The 24714-nt window shown below is 43.6% G+C and overlaps 2 protein-coding genes across 2 annotated transcripts in view; one reads left to right on the top strand and one right to left on the bottom strand.

The window, feature by feature from the left end:
• LOC139550762 (XK-related protein 4-like) overlaps positions 1–12490 on the bottom strand; it is a 63833-nt gene extending 51343 nt beyond the window's left edge. Inside the window, exon 1 of the mRNA XM_071361893.1 lies at positions 11539–12490. Within this exon, the coding sequence (XP_071217994.1) occupies positions 11539–12230 (692 nt within the window). The 5' untranslated portion in view covers positions 12231–12490. The remainder of the gene's footprint in view (positions 1–11538) is intronic.
• buc (bucky ball) overlaps positions 1–24714 on the top strand; it is a 97841-nt gene that overhangs the window by 52247 nt on the left and 20880 nt on the right. The gene's annotated exons all lie outside the window — the stretch shown is intronic.

Below are 24714 nucleotides of genomic sequence, written 5' to 3'. Positions count from 1 at the left end.
ACTAGTGATGTCCGGCTGGCCAGGTGAACGGTGTTTCCTCCGACACATTGGTGCGGCTGGCTTCCGGGTTAAGCGAGCGGGTGTTAAGAAGCACGGTTTGGCGGGTCATGTTTCGGAGGATGCATGACTCGACCTTTGCCTCCCGAGCCCGTTGGGGAGATGCAGCAAGGTCAAAATTTGGGCGAAAAAGGGGGTAAAAAGAAGATTATATATATCCCTTATTTATTTTATTTCCAAAACACTTGAGCCTGCTGTCTGACCAACTCTCTCTCTATCTCTCTCAGAATGATCTTCTTGACCCTAACCGGTCAGGCTCCAAGGCAGCTCACTCAACTGAGACCGCTCTCCTCTGTGTTACAGAGGCTCTCCGTTCTGCCAAAGCTGACTCTCTCTCCTCTGTTGTCATCCCCCTAGATCTATCCGCTGCCTTCAACACAGTTTACTATCAGATCCTCCTCTCCACCCTCTCAGGGTTGGGCGTCTCAGGCTCTGCACACTCCTGGATTGCATCCTACCTGGCAGGTCACTCCTACCAGGTGGCGTGGAGAGGATCTGTGTCTGAACCATGTGCTCTCACTACTGGTGTCCCCTAGGGTTCGGTTCTAGGTCCTCTCCTTTTTTCTCTTTTCACCAAGTCACTCGCTATTTTTAAAACAAGCCATAGAAAGTTGGTTGCAATTTCAATTTAATCCACCAGAAAAGACAGAACAAACAAAACTCAGATATACAAAAGGAAAGTGGAAGTGGAAAAAAGTAAGGAACTTGTCTGTCGGCCCTACATTAAAGACCATAATTGGTTCAAGAAAATAGTGATAAATAAAAAAAGTATACCAGTTTCATTTAAGGACCAAAAAATTGACAGCTGTGCCATATAGATTGCAAAATAGTTGGGAAGAGATTTGAGGGACTGATTCCATGGCACATGGTTTATGAACTGATGCGCAAAACTTGGATTTTTTATTATACAGAATTCTTTCAACCAATAGAATGTTATTTATATGGGGGATACAACCTTCCCAGCTCTGCAGAATTTGCTGCGAAGAGGCAGAATCATTTGATCATTTGTTTTGGTACTGTCCATATGTAGCTTATTTTTGGTCACAGGTCCAGGAATGGCTGAAGAATTGCAATATTTACCTGGAGCACTACTGGGCGATCTGAAAAGTCATAGTCAATCGATTAATAATATAATAATACTTTCAATTTAAAATTTGTAGAAAAAATGAGAATAGAAAGGTTCAGAACTTTTGTGAAACAGCACAATTATGTCAAATAGAAATCCAATATGGATGGTGTTAAGAGATAGATGGGAAGGATTGAATGGAGCTGAAGGTTGGGACTAATATCAACAAGATAACTAATGTAAAACATATTGTGCCCGTAAAACATATATAGGTTAAGAACTTTTTTGAAAAGAGCACAGTTTGAAAGATATGGCAAATAGAAATCAAACCGGATGAACATCATAAATATATGGGAGAGGTTGAGAGTAGAGGAAGGACAAGAGTTAAAAACAAACTAAATGAAACTATTGTAAAATAGACTGTGTCCATAAAATGTATATAGTATGTATAAGCTGGAAATACAGGCCTAAGCATGGTTGTTCACTCGTTTGCTCCAATTAGGGGAGGGGTGGAGGGTAATAAAGGAAATATATATTTTTAAAGATATGTGTGCGGGTGCGTATGTATGTATATTTGCAAAAATATATGGGGGATTGGAAGTGATGCAGACAATTACATTGGTGGTAGCTATAGTCTTTCTGCAATATTAAAGTTGATCTACACCCTAATATTTTTTTAAGTCACTCGGCTCTGCCAGATCCTCCACATGGTCTTTCCCATCATTGCTTTGCGGATTACACTCAACTACCCTTCTCCTTCCCCCTTCTGACACCCAGGTGGGGACACGCATCTCTGCGTGCCTTGCATACATCTCAGCTTGGATGTCGGCCCACCACCTCAAGCTCGACCAAACAGCTGCTCTTCCTCCCGTGGAAGGCCTGCCCGCTCCAAGATCTCTCCATCATGGTTGACAACTCCACAGTGTCCTCCTTCCAAAGTGCAATGAACCTTGGGGTGACCCTGGACAACACCCTGTCGTTCTCTGCAAACATCAAAAAAGTGACTCGCTCCTGCAGGATCATAGTCTACAATATCCGTAGAGTACAACCTTTCCTCACACAGGAAGCGGCGAAGGTCTTAATCCAGGCACTTGTAATTTCCCGTCTAGACTATTTCAGCTCTGTTGGCTGGGCTCCCCGCTTGTGCCATCAAACCCCTGCAATTTATCCAGAATGCCACAGCCCGCCTGGTTTTCAACCTTCCTATATTCTCCCATGTCACTCCGCTCCTCTGCACACTCCACTGGCTTCCAGCCAAAGCTCGCATCATCTTCAAGACCCTGGTGCTTGCCTACGGAGCAGCAAGGGGAACTGCCCCTCCTTACCTTCAGGGTATGTTCAAACCCTACATCCCAACCTGAGCACTCCGTTCCGCCACATCTGGTCTCTTAGCCCTCCCACCTCTACAGGAGGGCAGCTCCCAACCCAGTCATAGCTCTTCTTTTTCCTGGCACCCAATGGTGGAACAAGCTTCCCCCTAAAGTCAAGACGATAGAGTTCCTGCCCATATTCAGAAATGTCTGAAACCCTACCTCTTTGAATAGTTCTTAAATAACTCTCACAGCGCCCCTGACGAACAGGGGACTGTTAACTAATCAAAACATGAAAACTATTACCATTGAAGACTATGTACGTGTTTTAATTCAGAACTCTGTGAAATAGTGTTGACAATTGTACTCCAAAAATAAATCAACAGCAAATATGCCTCATTCTCTGTAACCAGAACTTGAAACTACAACCTGTGATGCATACTATGCACAGATTAGAAATATGACAGTCTTCCAAATACAAAATAGCCTACTAGCATCATCCTACACAAAATGTAGTCATTAGTACAGATTGAAGATACACTGATGCTACCATACATCACTTATACATGGCGTCCTAAGAATGATACTTCACACACAAGACAAGGTCCGCGTCCCAAATGGCTCCCTATTACTAATATACTGCACTACTTTTGCTCATAGGGTAGTAGTGCACTACATAAGGAATAGGGTGATATTTGGGAAGTATAGAAGGAGAGGCATCTCCATGACAGGATTCAGTATGAACACAATGGTTGACAAAATGAGGATGCAGCTAGAGAATGCATTGGATTCAATAAAGAGTGTTGTACTGTATACATTACAATGTACATAATAGCTCTATACAAGCTCTATACATAAGGGACTGACTCATGAAGTTAGAGTTGTATAGCAATATACAGTATGTATAGCAGAAGCCTGGCCCATTGACTCGTTAAACTATACAACCGTTATACGATCACTCTGATGATGATCAATCTTCCAGAGATAGTGTATTTCTACAGTAGTGAGAGATAACATGGACACTGGGCGTGACCAGAAAGCAGAACTCTAGATGTTTTCTTCCAGCGCCAGTGAATTCTGTGCTTAAATGATGTGTTCCGAATCCAATTGCCAGTGAGCTATCGTAGAAAAGGTGGGTGGATCTGGAGAGGATCTGGAGCAAAACCTCAACGGTTTGGTCCAGCTGGTAGACAGTGGTGGAAAAAGTACCCAAATGTCACACTTGAGTCATTTTCGATTAAGGTATCTTTATTTTTACTCAAGTAAAAGTCACCCAATAAAATGCTACTTGAGTAAAAAGAAAAGCAGTATTTGGTTTTAAATATACATAAGTATCAAAAGTACAAATCATTTCACATTCCTTATATTAAGCAAACCAGACGCCATGATTTACTTGTTGTTTTAATTGACGGATAGCCAGGGGCACACTCCAACATTTACACAATCATTTACAAAAGAAGCATGTGTTTAGTGAATTGGCCAGATCAGAGGCAGTATGGATGACCAGGGATTTTCTCTTGATAAGTGTGTGAATTGGACCATTTTCCTGTTCTGCTAAGCATTGGAAATGTAAAGAGTACTTTTGGGTGTCAGGGAAAATGTATGGAGTAACTAGACTATTTTCTTTAGGAATGTAGTGGAGTAAAACTAAAAGTCATCAAAAATAGAAATAGTAAAGTACAGATACACTAATAAATGACACCGTGCATTCGGAAAGTATTCAGAATCCTTGACTTATTCCATATTGTTACGTTATAGCCTTATTCTAAAATGTATTAAATAGTTTCTATTCCTCATCCATCTACACACAATACCCCATAATGATGACAAAAAAAACAGAGTTTGGCAGCGATTACAGCCTTGAGTCTTCTTGGGTATGACGTTACAAGCTTGGCACACCTGTATTTGGGGAGTTTCTCTCATTCTACTCTGCAGATCAACTCAAGCTCTGTCAGATTGGATGGGGAGTGTCGCTGCACAGCTATTTTCAGGTCTCTCCAGAGATGTTCGATCGGGTTTAAGTCTGGGCTCTGGCTGGGCCACTCAAGGACATTCAGAGACTTGAGGTCATTGCTGCGGTGTTTTGGCTGTGTGCTTAGAGTCATTTTCCTGTTGGAAGTAGAACCTTGGCCCCAGTCTGAGGTCCTGAGAGCTCTGGGGCAGGTTTTCATCAAGTATCTCTCTGTACTTTGCTCTATTCATCTTTCCCTCGATCCTGACTAGTTTCCCAGTCCCTGCCGCTGAAAAACATCCCCACAGCATGATGCTGCCACCACCATGCTTCACCATAGGTATGGTGACAGGTTTCCTCCAGACGTGACGCTTGGTATTCAGGCCAAAGAGTTAAATCTTGGTTTCATCAGACCAGAGAATCTTTTTTCTCATGGTCTGAGAGTCTTTAGCTGCCTTTTGGCAAACTCCAAGCGGGCTTCATGTTCCTTTACGGAGTGGCTTCCATATAGACACTCCACCATAAAGGCCTGATTGGTGGAGTGCTGCAGAGATGGTTGTCTTTCTGGAAGGTTCTCCTATCTCCGCAGAGGAACTCTGGAGCTCTGTCAGTGAACATCGGGTTCTTGGTCACCTCCCTGACCAAGTTTGGAACCACCGAGACTCTTCCTAGAGCTGGCCGCCCGGCCAAACTGAGCAAGCGGGGCAGAAGCTTGCTCAGTTTGGCCGGGCGGCCAGCTCTAGGAAGAGTCTCGGTAGTTCCAAACTTCTTCCATTTAAGAATGATGGAGGCTACTGTGTTCTTGGGGACCTTTAAAGCTGCAGAAATGTTTTGGTACCCTTCCCCAGATCTATGCCTCGACACAATCCTGTCTCGGAGCTCTACGGACACTTCATTTGACCTCACGTCTTGGTTTTTGCTCTGACATACACTATCAACTGTGGGACCTTATATAGACAGGTGTGAGCCGTTCCAAATCATGTCCAATCAATTGAATTTGCCACAGGTGGACTCCAATCAAGTTGTAGAAACATCAAGGATGATCAATGGAAACAGAATGCACCTGAGCTCTATTTCGAGTCTCATAGCAAAGGGTCTGAATACTTATGTAAAAAAAGGTATGTTTATTTTTAATACATTTGCAAAAAATCTCTAAATCTGTTTTCACTTTGTCATTATGGGGTAGTGTGTAGATTGATGAGGAAAAAAATATTTAATCAGTTTTAGAACAAGGCCATAACGTAACAAAATGTGGAAAAAGTCAAGCGGTCTGAATACTTTCCGAATGCACTGAATATACTGTATACACTGAGGCTGCCTGGCTGCTCATTTGAAATGCAATCGGGTGTATTCCATTGTGAGATACAGTACACACCTATTCATTCCTGGGTTTCTTTATTTTTACTATTTTCTACATTGTAGAATAATAGTGAAGATATCAAAACTATTAAATAACACATATAGAATCATGTAGTAACCAAAAAAGTGTTAAACAAATCAAAATATATTTATATTTGAGATTCTTTGAGGTAGCCACCCCTTGACAGCTTTGCACTCTTGGCATTCTCTCAACCAGCTTCATGAGGTAGTCACCTGGAATGCATTTCAATTAACAGGTGTGCTTTGCTAAAAAAAAAAAAGTGGAATTTCTTTCCTTCTTAATGCATTTGAGCCAATCAATTGTGTTGTTACAAGGTAGAGGTGGTATACAGAAGAGAGCCCTATTTGGTAAAATACCAAGTTCAAAGAACTTTGAAAGTTTCTTCAAGTGCAGTCGCAAAAACCATCAAGCGCTATGCTGAAACTGGCTCTCATGAGGACCGCCACAGGAAAGGAAGACCCAGAGTTACCTCTGCTGCAGAGGATGAGTTCATTAGAGTTAACTGCACCTCAGAAATTGCAGCCCAAATAAATGCTTCAGAGTTCAAGTAACAGACACATCTCAACATCAACTATTCAGAGGAGACTGCATGAATCAGGCCTTCATGGTCAATTTGCTGCAAAGAAACCACTACTAAAAGACAACAATAATAAGAAGAGACTTGCTTGGGCCAAGAAACACAAACAATGGACATTAGACCGGTGGAAATCTGTCCTGTAGTCTGATGAGTCTGAATTTGAGATTTTTGGTTCCAACCGCTCTGTCTTTGTGAGACACAGAATAGAACGGCTGTGTAGTTCCCACCGTAAAGCATGGAGGAGGAGGTGTGATGGTGTGGGGATGCGTTTCTGGTGACACTGCCAGTGATTTATTTACCAGCATGGCTACCACAGCATTCTGCAGTGATACGCCATCCCATCTGGTTCGCGCTTAGTGGGACTATCATTTGTTTTTCAACAGGACAATAACCCAACACACCTCCAGGCAGTGTAAGGGCTATTTGACCAAGAAGGAGAGTGATGGAGCGTTGCATCAGGTGACCTGGTCTCCACAATCACCGACCTCAACCCAATTGAGATGGTTTGAGATTAGTTGGACTGCAAAGTGAAGGAAAAGCAGCCAACAAGTGCTCAGCATGTTCGTAAACTCCTGTTGGAAAAGCATTCCAGGTGAAGCTGGTTGAGAGAATGCCAAGAGTGCAAAGCTGTCAAGGCAAAGGCTGTCTACTTTGAAGAATCTCAAATGTAAAATATATTTTGATTTGTGTAAAAACATTTTGGTTACTACATGATTCCATATGATATTTCATGGTATTAATGTCTTCACTATTATTTTACAATGTAGAAAATAGTAAAAATAAAGAAAAACCCTTGAATGAGTAGGCGTGTCCAAACTTTTGACTGGTACTGTAAGTGTCAATCCAAAGATGTGACGTATACAACAAACATCTGGACTACTGATGATAAATTTATGAGAACAATGATTGTGGGGGCTGTCTTGTTAGACTTCAGTGCAGCTTTTGACATTATCGATCATGGTCTGCTGCTGGAAAAACGTATGTGTTATGGCTTTACACCCCCTGCTATAATGTGGATAAATAGTTACTTATCTAACAGAACACAGAGGGTGTTCTTTAATGGAAGCCTCTCAAACATAATCCAGGTTGAATCAGGAATTCCCCAGGACAGCTGTTTTGGCCCCTTGCTTTTTTTTATTATTTTTTTACTAATGACATGCCACTGACTTTGAGTAAAGCCAGAGTGTCTATGTATGCGGATGACTCAACACTATACACGTCAGCTACTACAGCGACTGAAATGACTGCAACACTTAACAGAGCTGCAGTTAGTTTCAGAGTGGGTGGCAAGGAATAAGTTAGCCCTAAATATTTCTAAAACTAAAAGGATTGTATTTGGGACAAAACATTCACTAAACCTCACCTAACTCTTGTAATAAATAATGTGGAATTGAGCAAGTTGAGATGACTAAACCGCTTGGATTAACCCTAGATTGTAAACTATCATGGTTAAAATATTGATACAGTAGTAGCTAAGAGGGGGAGACGTCTGTCCATAATAAAGCGATGCTCTGCCTTCTAAACAACACTATCAACAAGGCAGGTCCTACAGGCGCTAGTTTTGTCGCACCTTGACTACTGTTCAGTCGTGTGGTCAGGTCCACAAAAAAGGACAGCATGGCTGGCGCTTGGATGTACACAGAGAGCTAATGTTAATAATATGCATGTCAATCTCTCCTGGCTCAAAGTGGAGGAGAGATTGACTTCATCACTACTTGTATTTATGAGAGGTATTGACATGTTGAATGCACCGAGCTGTCTGTCTAAACTACTGTCACATAGCTCGGACACCCATGCATACCCCACAAGACATGCCACAACAGGTCTCTTTACAGTCCCCAAGTCCAGAACAGACTATGGGAGGCGCACAGTACTATATAGAGCCATGACTACATGGAACTCTATTCCACATCAAGTAACTGATGCAAGCAGTAAAATTATATTTAAAAAACAGATAAAAACCACCTCATGGAACAGCAGCGACTGTGAAGCAACACAAACATAGGCACAGACACCTGCATACACACACGATAACATATGCACTATACACACACACACACACACACACACAGATTTAGTACTGTAGATATGTGGTAGTGGTGAAGTAGGGGCCTGAGGGCACACAGTGTGTTGTGAGATCTGTGAATGTATCGTAATGTTTTTTACATTTTATAAAACTGCCTTAATTTTGCTGGACCCATGGAAGAGTAGCTGCTGCCTTGTCAGCAGTTAATGGGGATCCATAATAAATACAAATACAAATACTGTATGGGGAGGTTTGACAGCCATATTATTAACCCCACAGCTGCAATTGAAAGGGGAAAACTTTACTGAAAAGCAATTTACATTGTGTGTGTGAAATATGAGTAAACTAATACAGAAAATGCATTTGAAAAAAGGTTACTCATAATTCAGAAATAACTGAATTATTCAAACCATAAACCATATCCAACGTGAGTATTTGGAGAAATATATGATGGAAACCTGTTTGGACAAACAATTACAAAATCATTGTGCTAATAATACACATGGTGATGATGTCATGTCATAACCGTTGTCAGGAACCAACATGGCTCACACTGGGTCTGATGAACTTCATTAACACACAGCCATTTATAAAACCTTGTCTGTCTCAAATGGCACCCTATTACTTATATATACTGCATGACTTTGACCAGGGCTTCTGGTCCAAAGTAGTGCACTACATAAAGAATAGGGTGCCATTTGGGATGCAGACCTCAACTTTGCCTGATTTCCCCAGACAACTGTGCTCACTGCCGTGTCTCAACAATACCCTGTCTACTCTCTGAGGATACACACCCTGGTGGAGTCAGATCTACAGTATTCTCAATGCACCAGACAATGTGACATAACAATGATGAAACTAAATGGGGCGGCAGGTTGCCTAGTGGTTAGAGCGTTGGGCCAGTAACCGTAATCTTTGTGGGCTATACTCGGCCTTGTCTCAGGATGGTAAGTTGGTGGCTGAAGATATCCCTCTAGTGGTGTGGGGGCTGTGCTTTGGCAAAGTGGGTGGGATTATATCCTGCCTGTTTGGCACTGTCCGGGGGTATCATCGGATGGGGCCACAGTGTCTCCTGACCCCTCCTGTCTCAGCCTCCAGTATTTATGCTGCAGTAGTTTGTGTCGGGGGGCTAGGGTCAGTCTGTTATATCTGGAGTACTTCTCCTGTCTTATCCGGTGTCCTGTGTGAATTTAAGTATGCTCTCTCTAATTCTCTCTTTTTTTCTCTCTCTTGGAGGACCTGAGCCCTAGACCCATGCCTCAGGACTACCTGGCATGATGACTCCTTGCTGTCCCCAGTCCACCTGGCCGTGCTGCTGCTACAGTTTCAACTGTTCTGCCTTTGGCTATGGAACCCTGACCTGTTCACCGGACGTGCTACCTGTCCCAGACCTGCTGTTTTCAACTCTCTAGAGACAGCAGGAGCGGTAGAGATACTCTTAATGATCGGCTATGAAAAGCCAACTGACATTTACTCCTGAGGTGCTGACTTGTTGCACCCTCGACAACTACTGTGATTATTATTATTTGACCATGCTGGTAATTTATAAACATTTGAACATCTTGGCCATGTTCTGTTATAATCTCCACCCGGCACAGCCAGAAGAGGACTGGCCACCCCTCATAGCCTGGTTCCTCTCTAGGTTTCTTCCTAGGTTTTGGCCTTTCTAGGGAGTTTTTCCTAGCCACTGTGCTTCTACACCTGCATTGCTTGCTGTTTGGGGTTTTAGGCTGGATTTCTGTACAGCACTTTGAGATATCAGCTGATGTAAGAAGGGTTATATAAATACATTTGATTTGATTTAACCGAAAGGTTGCTGGATCAAATCCCCGAGCTGACAAGGTAAAAATCTATCATTCTGCCCTGAGCAAGGCAGTTAACCCACTGTTCCTCGGGTGCCATGGATGTCGATTAAGGCAGCCCCCCCGCACCTCTCTGATTCAGAGGGGTTGGGTTAAATGCGGAAGACACATTTCAGTTGAAGGCATTCAGTTGTACTACTGAATTTCCCCTTTCCCTAAATGCTCAAGTGCTGAAGTGTGGCAGTGTCAAGGAGTTACATAAGGAGTCAAGGGTGCAAGCCCCCATGAAATGTACATTATTGTAGATGATGTGATGCCCTTATCATGCATGGCCAGGAGCTAAACAGAAAATCAATAAAACATAATATCACATGCAAATAATAATGCATGTGCGAACACACCCACATTAAATTGCCCAGTCGCAGATAACATGTGTGTGACTGGAACAGAATGGATACAAAAAATAGGATGGCACCAGAGAGAAATTGAATTGAGAATGGAACCAATATCCACTAATAGCTTGTTACGCCCCCTGTATTTAATTAAATACATTCTTGAAGTTAAAGCTCAATCTCATTAATAATGGATTTACAATGTGATTTTATTCAATATCATGCCTCGGTATATGTTTCTATCTATAGATTTTGAACTTGATGTGGGTGAATTTACAATCCATTTCTTCTGACATTATGTGCTTTTTGCAAAAGAGTGTGTATTGATGGCCTGGTCCCCACACACACACACACACACACACACACACACACACACACACACACACAACATACCCTCACCTTCAATGTTCAGATCCCAAATGTCTCCAATACACATTTGATATATTCTTAATTTAGGGAAATCAATGTGGTTTTTAACTGTTTCTTTCCTCACACATAATGTACTTGTTTGTAAATAATAGGCCTAGTTGTAAAGAGTTTCCCATTTGTATACTAAGCTGGGCTACATACATCTAGCCCTATACTGTATGGTGTGAAGAATTCAATTGAACATGCACAACTTCTAGCTCGCCATTGGACCAAGCACATTCACAAGGATATCACATCATGAAACATGATACCATTTTGTTTTACGACAGACTATTTATCTCCCTATGATTGTTTATTTAAGATATAACACCTATAACCCACCAAGAAGCTACACAGGGTATGCTACTCAAAATGCTTTGCAGTGCGCGTAAAACCTGAAATGTTATACGTTCTATGGTAGTTGGTGCCTAATAATGAATAACAGTAGACCCTCTTGGGCATGATGGGAGCTAAGTGTAGGCTATGAGGTACGTGCAGTCAGAAGTTAACACACGTAGGCTAATGGGCTGCTACTCTCTTCATTCGAAAGAGCATATCAAACGCTTACCTCCATATCTGTCCAAGCTGCAAGATGTGGGTGACGGATTGCGCGGACCATATGAATAATGAACAGGACGCCGAGCTTTTCTTATTCGTCGGGGTTGCGGTGCTGCTGTTGCTGTTGCTGTTGGTTGTGGTGTTGCTCTTGCTCGCGGTGGATGCCTGTCTTTGAGGTGTGGACGGTTGGGCGCCCACATCTCCATGTGAAGCAGAACCGCTCAGCAGCTTCCCGTCCATGTGGGATGAGCAGTTTGCCGCACCGGCGGCATTGGAGCTCTCGTCGGTGCTGAAATCGTGGACGAACCATCGGAAACTAAAGACTTGGACGGAGAACGACCCTAGCACAACAAAAAATAGCGTGAGCCCGAACCACCAGTAGTCGCGACGGAGGTAATAGTCGACAGAAAGCCAAATGTCGGTGCCTACATCGGCGAAATACACCACCACTGCAGTGAGAATCCATAGACAGTCCCATATCGTGTATTTTGTTTGCTGCTCTCTGCCAAGGCGAAGACATGTCGAATTAGAACCACAGCACCGCGATTCCCCATTCACGAATTCCCCATCCCCGGTTCCCGAATCCGGCTGCGATCCTGGAACGAGTCCTTGTACTGAGCCCGAGTGGTCCGAATTCTGCAAAGGCGTGAACGCTACATCGCTCTTTCTAATTTTCAATACCCCATCAGATTTAGCGGCCATTATCGTAGCTTTTTCTTTCTCCTCCAGCCAACACCGTCTTTTCTCCTCCCGTTTTCTCGTCTCCCCCTCGGCTTCTGTGTTCTAGGCGTAGAGATACTGGGCTGGGCGACCTCCTCTTCCGCCAGCTACAGCGCCGCCTGTTCATAACAAAGCAACCCTACCGCTCGGCAGCGGGTACGAACCATATGCTCTCCCAAGGCACATACTTGAAACTATGACATCATTGCTTCGCAACTCTTCCTCAGTCGCTCATCACCTCACATTTCTCCCCAATAGCGACAATAGAGCTACAGCATATTGCAATTCACTCTGATAGGCCTAATTAAACCAAATGTATAGGCTAATTTAAAAAAAGTATATATATATATATTCCAGAGGACTGCAATAAAATGAATCGAAGGCCTGGCCAATATTTCAGGTAGGTTATACTTGACCAACGATGAGCAAAATACAATAGGCTATTAACCTAATCCAGACCCTCTAGGCAAAAACTGATTGAATCAACGTTGAATCGACATAATTTCAACCCCAAAATGCAATGTGATGACGATTAATCAACGTGGAAAACTGATTGGATTTGCAAAAAGTCATCAACTTCAGAGAATTTTGTATTTTTTTCACCCAACCTTTAACCTAAATCACGTTGAATTCATGTTAGTTAACAACTCAACCAAATGTAAATTAAAACTAGACGTTGAACTGACGTCTGTGCCCAGTGGGGAGGGAATAGGGCTCTCCTGCTGCCACTATGAAATAATACAATAGCTATAAATAACTGGAGCAGTGACGCACGCACCCACTAGAAAGTGTTGATTTGTGGTTAAGTAGTCAATTATCCCACTATTCACATATGTAGCCTATTTCTCATCTGGGTATTCTGGTACAGTGCGTATAACGGTTCAGCACCATGGACAGCTCCCGCGTCAACTCACTTTCATACTGTATGTAGCCTACAGCTACCCTCATACAGAATACACCGGTAAGCAATCAAGTCCCGTCATTTATTACTAGAGGGTCCCGACACAGTCATTGACTGCGATTTTAATGAATGACCGCACCATAGGCTATTTGAAGCACAGCCGCACAACCGCTGTGATTTTGACACGCCCTCCTCGCAGCTTGGCTGCACGCATGGCCAGAGGACGACCATGCTATATAAATGTACAACCTTAAAACACGGCCACAGCCTTGCTTCAATGGTATTTTGTTGAAATGCTGAACAGTGACACTAAAATATTATTATTTGCGATTTAAAACTGAGAGATTGATTGTATTAGCTGTCTAAAATGAGGAAAATAGTTAATGAATTGTGTCCATGTGTGAGAGATGGAGAGCATCCAGATATAAATATGGACCCTGTCACAAAGAAAAATCGATCCACGCCCAATGACTGATTGACAGACAGGTGATGCTACAGAGGAGTGAGAATGAGGAGATGGGGGAAAGAGGACAACTCTATAGCTCTATATTCCTAAACACTATAACACACCCATAATGGCTTATATTGCGGCACCTAGGGGCCCCGAATGACAACCTTAGCCTCCCACCCAGGCAGCCAATCTGCGACGCATGGTAAATCTTCAAAGATGTGACCATCTGTCATTAGTGGTGCAGGGGAGGATAAATACCTTGGCGTGACTCGAACTGCTAGCGTTTGGCAGATCCCATTTCAAGCCCCACTGACGTGAAGATGAGCGTCACACATCTCCTTCCACCACTGGCCAGTGTTGTGCCGTGTTGCTGTACCTGTGGCCATCTCTCTCTCTCTGACTGCCACAGCCACACGACCTATGGGTGACTAGGCCAGAATGATGGTGCTGTCACCTTGCCTGGCTACCCAGACTCCTTGCTCTGGCCAAACGCTACGCCACACCCACAGACATTAGTTTCTTCTCCGCAATGAGTCTGGATCTGATAGGTCCAGAAACCGATGGGTTGGGCCAGAGCCAGAACACACGTAGGTAAAGCAGCGGTTTAGAAATGTGTAGCCTCTGCCAAGTCCACAACAACTGGATGTTCTGGTTTTCAGGGGAAATGAAAGAGAGCCTGTGGCGTGGCTTCCTCTTTTGGACATTAAGAAGGCAACACTCCATCTTAACTCCTCCTCCACATTTACTGGATTGGTTGAACAGTGCAGAAGAGAACCTCCTGTGCCAGTTTTTCTTCCGTCTTGTCAAGACCAGTATGTAGGGGATCTAGTTTCAGGCGTTTCTTTTCAAGCCTGCTACGATGGGTTATAAAATGAGTCATTGGCTTTGATACTCTGATTAGTTAGAGACGATCCAATCACTGACAACGCCTTTCGTGCACCTCGTCACCATAAAGAACTTCAATGATGGCAGTCTCGGACTAAAGTATGTAGCGAACGACAGAGCAGCGAGAGAATTGAGTGTGAGTTGTCAGGCTAGCTGTCACCTGGTGCTGGATCCTCTCTTAGCTCACCTGTCACATCATAAGCACAACACACTGTGGAGGAATGGCTCACTCCGTACCAACCAGAAACAGACTTTCCTAAATGCAGTTTGGGCAAATGTCAGATGGGTTGGGCCATCTTTGGCCCAGTGGGCCTGTCTGAATTGCGGGTTTTTGCGCATAATGTTTATTTGGATAACAACGGGGGCCTCTAGAAAAAAATTGTCTGTTTGGTGTCCTCAAGGAAAGAAATGGGCCGGTGTGTTTGCAATGCCCGGGCCGATTTCTGGTCCCAGGTACCAACACTACTGTAGTAGAGAACCTCAACAATATATTTATTCTTATTAGATGGAACTCATTAAAGAGGAGGGCTGCTGTGAGCTGTTTAAGTTTTGCCTGGATGAAATAAGGGCCACCTCACAGAACTAGGGACAGCCCCCACATTATCTCACTCATGTTTTATAGCTGTGCTTCCTACCTTTACCCCTCACCTCTTGATTTGAAGTAACTGAAAATGTACATTATTCATAACTGTCTGCAGCAATGAATTCTCACACATATTCATGTTTATCATGTGGAATTCTCACTTTCAATTACTCCACCATAAATCCCTGTTAAAATCTTTCAGCAGTAAGCATATTAGTTATTCAAGAGAGACTCCTGTTCTGTGGAGGAGACATCCCTCCCTATGCAACCACAATTTAATTACTGCTGTCTACTCTTATTGATTTGAACAGGCGCTCTGTCAAATGGATAGCTATGCCTAGCTCTGAATTCCATCATTAATTCCTCCTAATGATTTCCAAGGTACATTTTTTATGACAGGAGCAATCATACAACTCCACTGGCCTCTTGAATCAGTTTCATCAGTGGCAACCAGCAAATAAATACTCATCTGAATGTACTGGGAAAGGGAAAGGAAAGGGGGATACCTAGTCAGTTGTCCACCGGAAAGTATTCAACTGAAATGTGTCTTCCGCATTTAACCCCTCATTGTCTCTTACTGTTAAGTACTTGACACAATACAAACTCACTGGAGTCTTTTTTTATTTAAAATATGTTTCCAACCTAGATTATTTCTTTATCATAAAAGAAAGCAGTCGCTAAATATGCATGCTTCATTTGCACTGTATAGTAAAAGATCCAGATGACATTGTCTATTCAAAGCCCAGTGTTGCATCAAATATCTGGGCCATATCTACAGTATGAAATATTAATAGAGCAGCCCTCAGCATCATACGTCATCAGAACCAGGCAGGCTGGTGTGATCCTCTCCTAAAACACATGGTATCAATTCAATGGATACAGTCTATTTACTGTAATTCACATGCTATACTATAGTTACTATACGTATATTCTACAGAATTCTATTCTATTCTAAAATATACCATCCTGTAACACACATGATACATAAACTGAGTTTCAGATCAGTCTGACCTTTCTGTCAGAAGGGTGTGGGTTCATTTTACACTTGCTATCTGCAATGATTATATTATGTAAAACACACACAAATGCAGAATTCAGAGGTGATGAATATTGAAAAAATGTATATCGATCAGCAGACCTGGCAGAAAACATGCTCATCATTCTGAATTTGAATGAAATGTGATAACTTTGTCAAGCGAAGAATCTTCTTCCTTTGTTATTAATGACAGCCGTAGTTGCTCAGCAACAAACCCCAACGTTCCAAACAGAGTGAGGACCTGCGGTGAGACAACATGCCATTGTGACAGGTCCGTTCGAATAGTAAGAGAGCTGACATGCTAAAAGTGGGACAGTAGCCTTTGCTATCTAGAGCCACTCTCAGACTGGCATCTAACTGTAAAGATGGTGACACAGGGAGGCTTGTCCACTGAACCAAACAAGGCTTGTCATGAGAAGAGGCTTCGTCTGAAACTTTTTCAAACTGGGTTAGACGTCTTGGATTTACAGTGCCTTCAGAAAGTATTCCTTTTTTTTCTCTCACTCATCTACACACAATACCCCATAACGGCAAAGTGAAACATGTTTTTAGAAATGTTTACAAATGTATTGAAAATAAAATACAGAAATATATTGCATAAGTATTCACACGCCTGAGTCAATACACGTTAGAATCACCGTTGGCAGAGATTACAGCTGTGGATCCTTTTGGGTAAGTCTCGAAAAGCTTTGCACATGTGGATTGTACAATATTTGCACATTATTCTTTTAAAAATTCTTCAAGTTGTCAAGTTAGTTGTTGATCATTGCTAGACAGGCATTTTCAATTCTTGCCATAGATTTTCAAGCCGATTTAAGTCATAACTGTAACTAGGCCACTCAGTAATATTCAATATCCTCTTGGTAAGCAACTCCAGGGTATATTTGGCCTTGTGTTTTAGTTTATTATCCTGCTGAGAGGTGCATTTGTTTTCTAGTGTCTGTTGGAAAGCAGACTGAACCAGGTTTTCCTCTATGATTTGTCCTGTGCTTAGCTCTATTCCATGTATTTTTATCCCACAAATCTCCCTAATTGTTGCCGTAGGCAAGCACACCCATAACATGAAGCAACCATCACCATGCTTGAAAATATGAATAGTGGTAGTTCATTTCTTTGGCAGATGTTTTTGCAGTTTTACTTTAGTAACTTATTGCAAACAGGATGCATGTTTTGGAATATTTGTATTCTGTACTGGCTTCCTTCTTTTCACTCTGTCATTTAGGTTAGCATTGTGAAGTAACTACAATGTTGTTGATCCATCCTCAATTTTATCTCATCTGTCACGTTCCTGACCTGTTTTCTATTGTTTTGTATGTGTTTAGTTGGTCAGGGCGTGAGTTGGGATGGGCAGTCTGTGTTGTTTGTTCTATGTGGGAGTGTGTTGGTTAATTAGCCTTATATGGTTCTCAATCAGGGACAGGTGTTATTCATTTCCTCTGATTGAGAATCATATATAGGTTGGCTGTTCTCACTGTTTGTTTGTGCGTGATTGTCTTCCGTGTCTGTGTCTGTGCACCACACGGGACTGTTTTCGGTTTGTTCGTTTTATGTAGTCTATTCCTGTTCGTGAGTTCTTTCGTGTCTTTATGTAAGTTCCATGTTCAGGTTTCGTCTACGTCGTTTTCTTATTTTGTAAGTTATTCAAGTGTTCTTCGTGTTTCGTCTTTATTTAATAAATTCATTATGTCATCATACCTCGCTGCGTATTGGTCCACCGATCCTTCTCTCCTCTCCTCGTCCGAGGAGGAGGAAGAGCTAGAGCACCGTTACAGAATCACCCACCAACCTAGGACCAAGCGACGGGGGAGAGCGCAACAAGGAAACCAGGACTCGTGGACATGGGAGGAAATATTGAACGGAAAAGGACCCTGGGCTCAGACAGGGGCATATCGCCGCTCCATTGAAGAGAGGGAGGCAGCTAAAGCCCAGGAGCGGTGGTTTGAGGAGGCAGCAAGGAGACGTGGCTGGAAACCCGAAAAGCCTGTGAGTAAACCCCAAAAATTTCTTGGGGGGGGGCTTAAAGGGAGAGTGGCGAAGTCAGGTAGGAAACCTGCGCCTACTCCCTGTACTTACCGTGGAGAGCGAGAGTACGGGCAGACACCGTGTTACGCAGTAGAGCGCACGGTGTCTCCTGTACGTGTGCATAGCCCGGTGCGGGTTATTCCACCTCCCCGCACTGGTAGGGCTAGATTGAGCATTGAGCCAAGTGCCATGAAGCCGGCTCTACATATCTGGCCACCAGTGCGTCTCCTCGGGCCGGCTTACATGGCACCAGCCTTACGCATGGTGTCCCCGGTTCGCCTACATAGCCCGGTGCGGGTTATTCCACCTCCCCGCACTGGTCGGGCGACGGGGAGTATTCAACCAGGTAAGGTTGGGCAGGCTCAATGCTCAAGGGAGCCAGTACGCCTGCACGGTCCGGTATTTCCGGCGCCACCTCCCCGCTCCAGCCCAGTACCACCAGTGCCTACACCATGCACCAGGCTTCCTGTGCGTCTCCAGAGCCCAGTTCCTCCTCCACGCACTCTTCCTGTGGTGTGTGTCTTCGGCCCGGTGCCTCCAGTTCCGGCACCACGCACTAAGCCACCTGTGCGTCTCCAGAGCCCTGTATGCACTGTTCCTTCTCCCCGCACTCGTCCTGAGGTGCGTGCCCTCAGCCCGGTACCTCCAGTTCCGGCGCCACGCACCAGGCCTATAGTGCGTCTCAGTCGGCCAGAGTCTGCCGTCTGCCAAGCGGCGCCTGAACTGCCCGTCTGCCAAGCGGCGCCTGAACTGCCCGTCTGCCAAGCGGCGCCTGAACTGCCCGTCTGCCAAGCGGCGCCTGAACTGCCCGTCTGCCCAACGGCGCCTGAACTGCCCGTCTGCCCAACGCTGTCTGAACTGTCCGTCTGCCAAGCGCCGCATGAACTGCCCGTCTGTATTGAGCCTTCAAAGCCGCCCGTCTGCCATGAGCCTACAGAGCCGTCCGCCAGACAGGAGCCGCTAGAGCCGTCCGCCAGACCGGAGCCGCTAGAGCCTTCCGCCAGACCGGATCAGCCAGAGCCTTCCGCCAGACCGGATCAGCCATAGCCTTCCGCCAGACCGGATCAGCCAGAGCCTTCCGCCAGACCGGATCAGCCAGAGCCTTCCGCCAGACCGGATCAGCCAGAGCCTTCCGCCAGACCGGATCAGCCAGAGCCTTCCGCCAGACCGGATCAGCCAGAGCCGTCAGCCAGACCGGATCAGCCAGAGCCGTCAGCGAGCCATGACCAGCCAGAGCCGTCAGCGAGCCATGACCAGCCAGAGCCGTCAGCGAGCCATGACCAGCCAGAGCCGTCAGCGAGCCATGACCAGCCAGAGCCGTCAGCGAGCCATGACCAGCCAGAGCCGTCAGCCAGCCATGACCAGCCAGAGCCGTCATCCAGCCATGACCAGCCAGAGCCGTCATCCAGCCATGACCAGCCAGAGCCGTCATCCAGCCATGACCAGCCAGAGCCGTCATCCAGCCAGGATCCGCCAGAGCCAGCCAGCCAGGATCCGCCAGAGCCAGCCAGCCAGGATCCGCCAGCCAGCCAGGATCCGCCGTCCCTCAGTCCGGAGCTGCCGTCCCTCAGTCCGGAGCTGCCCCTTATCCTGGTGCTGCCCCTTAGTCCGGTGCTGCCCCTTAGTCCGGTGCTGCCCCTTAGTCCGGTGCTGCCCCTTAGTCCGGTGCTGCCCCTTAGTCCGGTGCTGGCCTCATGGTGAAATCCCTGAGCGGTTTCCTTCCTATCCAGCAACTAAGTTAGGAAGGTTGCCTGTATCTTTGTAGTGATTGGGTGTATTGATACACCATCAAAAGTGTAATTAATAACTTTACCATGCTCAAAAGGATATTTAATGTCTGCTTTTTTAATTTATACCCATTTACCGATAGGTGCCCTTCTTTGCGAGGCAATGGAAAACCTCCCTGATCTTCGTGGTTGAGTCTGTGTTTGAAATTCACTGCTTGACTGAGGGACCTTACAGATAATTGTATGTGTGGGGTACAGAGATGAGGTAGTCATTAAAAAATCATGTTAAACACTATTATTGCACACAGAGTGAAACCATGCAACTTATATGACTTGTTAAACACATTTTTACTCCTATTTAGGCTTGCCATAAGAAAAGGATTGAATACTTATTGACACAACATTTCAGCTTTTCATTTTTTATTAATTTGCAAACATTTCTAAAAACATAATTCCGCTTTGACATTATGGGGTATTGTGTGTAGTTCAGTGACACAGATTCTCAATTTAATTACTTTTAAACTCAGGCTGTAACACAACAGAATGTGGAAAAAGTCAATGGGTGTGAATACTTTCAGAAGGCACTGTACTATAATATAAAATGGCAAGTGTCAAAACATTGAAAAGCTATGGTACAGTGGCAAAATAATGAGCGGAAATGGGTTTGAAATACCAAAACCTTTGGAGTGTAACAAGTCACTAACCAACCAATAAATGTTAATTTTCATTAGCGTCATTCTTTGATTTCTCCTTTTATTTGTCATTCTGAGCAAGCGAGAGGGGTAGAGAGAAGCAGCAGACAACAACAAAATCAAAGACCCGCTGTCAACTGCCAACTCAGCCAATGGGCTGAGTACAATATTCTAATTATTTCTCAATCTGTCAATCTGTCACTCGTTCTACTGTGTAACTCCCACTGGCAGGGGAACACTGTGCCTGTCTGGCCTAGCCCTTCTGAGAGATCTTGTCTGGGTACTGTCTGTCTGGCCCCTGGGTATGAGACCAGCTCACTGGGCACAGATGTCAATTCATTGTCTATTCCACGTTGGTTACACGTCATTTTGTTGAAATGACGTGGAAACAACGTTGATTCGACCAGTGTGTGCCCAGTGGGAGGGTGCTTGTGATCCATGGTCTACTTTGGGGGCTGGCTTGGCTAGAGGAAACAGGGGAGCAACATAATTAATTAGCTCAGACTTAATTGCCATGACATTTCAAATGAGGTGTTTTCATTGGTAAACAACACAGAATGATGCATGTATCGCTGACATTTATGAAAAGCAGCTACTTACGTGCTGACTTGTGCTAGATTGTGGTGTATAGGAACAGGGCCAAAGTAATAACAACCACAACATAAAATGTTGTCCTTGGAGTAGCCAACAGAGGGCTTTTGGCAATATCTTGGTAATACAGATGGGTCGTTTCACTAATTAAGGGCCTTTTGAGTAGTGTAACTTTTTATTTCACCAAAATGTTCCCATCTCAAGAGGTTAAATAAACAAATTACTATAGTAAGTGCCTATTAAGAGCCAAATAAAGTAACAGGGTTGACAGTAACAGGGTTGACAGTAACAGAGTTGACGATTTCATCTTAAATCAGCCATATATCCCTCATGACAGGGGGAATGATAGCTTGTTGTGTGCATAACATTTCTAGCCTGTATATCTATGGGTAACAGAGTTGACGTGTTATGCTCGACCCGCTCAGTTTTCCACCACAAAACAACAGAAAATGTCCAAAAGAGTAGAACCAGCTCACCTGCATACTTTTACACTATGATTTGACTATTAGATGTTCAATGTTTCACCATATTAAAACGAGAGTTCCGTTAACGTAACAGGGTTGACCTTAAAAAGTTGGACATGTATTTTTTTACCTTAAAATTAATCACTCATCACATTAAATAATTTGTACTCTTCAGAAATGACTTTGTCAAAGCAAAGATTTAAAAAACTAGGGCTTTACAATGATGGTGAAAACTTGGGAAAATGTTGGGGTTAAAATCTTCCTAGAAGTCACAGAGGATGCACAGAGGGACACAAAGCAGAATTTTATTCACATAAAAAAATCAGATTTATTGCATTTTCCATGTGCTCTATATTAAAGGCCACCTCATTTAATAACAGGTTTTTCAAATTCAATATTTGAGCACAATTTCGACTTAAAATATCAACAGGACGTAAAAGGCACTCATTTCGTGGAATGACCCAGAAAGAAATGCAAAAACTCAAGTGCTGCTTCAATTCAATAAAATTCAACAGCAAAAGCTCCATGTTGACATTGCATGGAGCCCATGAGTGTTCTAATCTGAAGGTCTATTTGGAGAGGGATGCTGACCCTGTCCCATGCCTTGGCCCTGTCTCTTTCCAGCAGGATGATCTGTAGAGGAGTGTGAGAGAGGGAGTGACATGCCTGGGTGGCGGTGCCCAGACACTCAGGGCAATACCAGAGTTCAGGTGAAGAGATGGGAGGAGTCAAGCTGGCCTCGCTGCCTGCTGCAGATTAGCTAAATACCTAGGCCACTGATTTCTGTGGACAATTACATATCAGCCACATAAAAATATATACTACTCCCTCGCTCTCTCTCTTCAGTTTGTATTTGAACCTCTCACTTGAACAAGTTAGCTAGCTATTACAATGGTAAGATTGGCAAGTACAGTTGAAGTCGGAAGTTTACATACACCTTACCCAAATACACTTAAACTCAGTATTTCACAATTCCTGACATTTAATCCTAGTAAAAATGCACTGTCTTAGATCAGTTAGGATCACCACTTTATTTTAAGAATGTGAAATGTCAGAATAATAGCAGAGATAATTATTTATTTCAGCTTTTATTTCTTTCATCACATTCCCAGTGGGTCAGAAGTTTACATACACTCAATTAGTATTTGGTAGCATTGCCTTTAAATTGTTTAACTTGGGTCAAATGTTTCAGGTAGACTTCCATAAGCTTCCCACAATAAGTTGGGTGAATTTTGGCCCATTTCTCCTGACAGAGCTGATGTAACTGAGTCAGGTTTGTAGGCCTCCTTGCTCGCACACGCTTTTTCAGTTCTGCCCACCCCCCCGAGCTTTACTGTTGGGATGGTGTTCTTCGGCTTGCAAGCATCCCTCTTTTTCCTCGAAACATAACAATGGTCATTATGGCCAAACAGTTATAATTTTGTTTCATCAGACCAGAGGATATTTCTCCAAAAAGTACGATCTTTGTCCCCATGTGCCATAGTCTAAACCGTAGTCTGGCTTTTTTTATGGAGGTTTTGGAAGCAGTGGCTTCTTCCTTGCTGAGCAGCCTTTCAGGTTATGTCGATATAGGACTCGTTTTACTGTGGATATAGATACTTTTGTACCTGTTGCCTCCAGCATCTTCACATGGTCCTTTGCTGTTGTTCTGGGATTGATTTGCACTTTTCGCAAGGTACGTTCATCTCTAGGAAACAGAACGTGTCTCCTTCCTGAGCGGTATGACGGTTGCATGGTCCCATGGTGTTTATACTCGCATACTATTGTTTGTACAGATGAACGTGGTACCTTCAGGCATTTGGAAATTGCTCCCAAGGATGAACCAGACTTGTGGAGGTCTACAATTTTTTTCCTGAGGTTTTGGCTGAATTCTGTTTATTTTCCCATGATGTCAAGCAAAGAGGCACTGAGTTTGAAGGTAGGCCTTGAAATACATCCACAGGTACACCTCCAATTAATTCAAATGATGTCAATTAGCCATCAGAAGCTCCTAAAGCAATGACATTTTCTGTTATTTTCCAAGCTGTTTAAAGGCACAGTCAATTTAGTGTATGTAAACTTCTGACCCACTGGAATTGTGATACAGTGAATTATAAGTGAAATAATCTGCCTGTAAACAATTGTTGGAAAAAATACTTGTGTCATGCACAAAGTAGATGTCCTAACCGACTTGCCAAAAATATAGTTTGTTAACAAGAAATTTGTGGAGTGGTTGAAAAACGAGTTTTAATGACTCCAACCTAAGTGTATGTAAACTTCCGACTTCAACTGTAAGTACTGATGACGCCCAACCTGCTTGATACATTAAACAACAGTTCGATATTTTAGCTTTTAATTCATTCAGTGTTGACAGTAAAATACAAAAATATGTATTGATAGTTTATCAACGGTACTAAACCTATTGATTTCATAAGGATGTCCCTTTAGCTGCTCATCATGGTTTTAACCAATCTAGACATACAGCACTCAGTTTTTACTGTAGCGTCTCCGAATCTTACAACCTGATTGGTAGATTCCATTTCACTTCCATTTCAGCAAGCCCGAGGACAAGACTTGACTGTTAATAATAGTGATGGTATGAAAATTGAAATTGCAAACCATTTTGTCAGACCCCTGACAGAAAACCTGTTTTATATGTCAGCCCATGCACATGCCAGTCAAACATCCATCCAGTATGAAGCACTTGATAGTCAGCTTGACTTGTACTGTAGGCCTATTATGCAGCAAAAAAAGTTATGGCTTCTGTAACGCTGTCACAACCTGCATCAGTGTAATCAATAGTGTTGTGGTAAACAAACCTAACCTACCACTATGTGTATTTTATAGTCTCAAGCTTTTAATGTTTACAATTTCCCCCCTTGATGATATTGGTGTTTTTCAAGTTCACTTGTCATCCTTCAGTTTTTGCCCCTTGACAGACTGAATGTTCTCATTTTAAATTTATCAGATGGAGCCAATTTATTTTGACACAGCTGGCTGATAAACATTCCACAGATACACTTGCTTTGCAGGGCTGCTATCTGGCTGTGGATAATGAAGGTCAAACAGGTCTTGTGGTGCATGTTAAAAAGCCATTCCCTTCCCCATCATCACCAACCCCAGTCAAACTACCCC

This window comes from Salvelinus alpinus, chromosome 23 (assembly GCF_045679555.1).
Source record: "Salvelinus alpinus chromosome 23, SLU_Salpinus.1, whole genome shotgun sequence".
Taxonomy (NCBI): Eukaryota; Metazoa; Chordata; class Actinopteri; order Salmoniformes; family Salmonidae; genus Salvelinus; species Salvelinus alpinus.
Note: the sequence above shows the minus strand (reverse complement) of the source record. Positions and strands in the feature narration are given on the sequence as shown.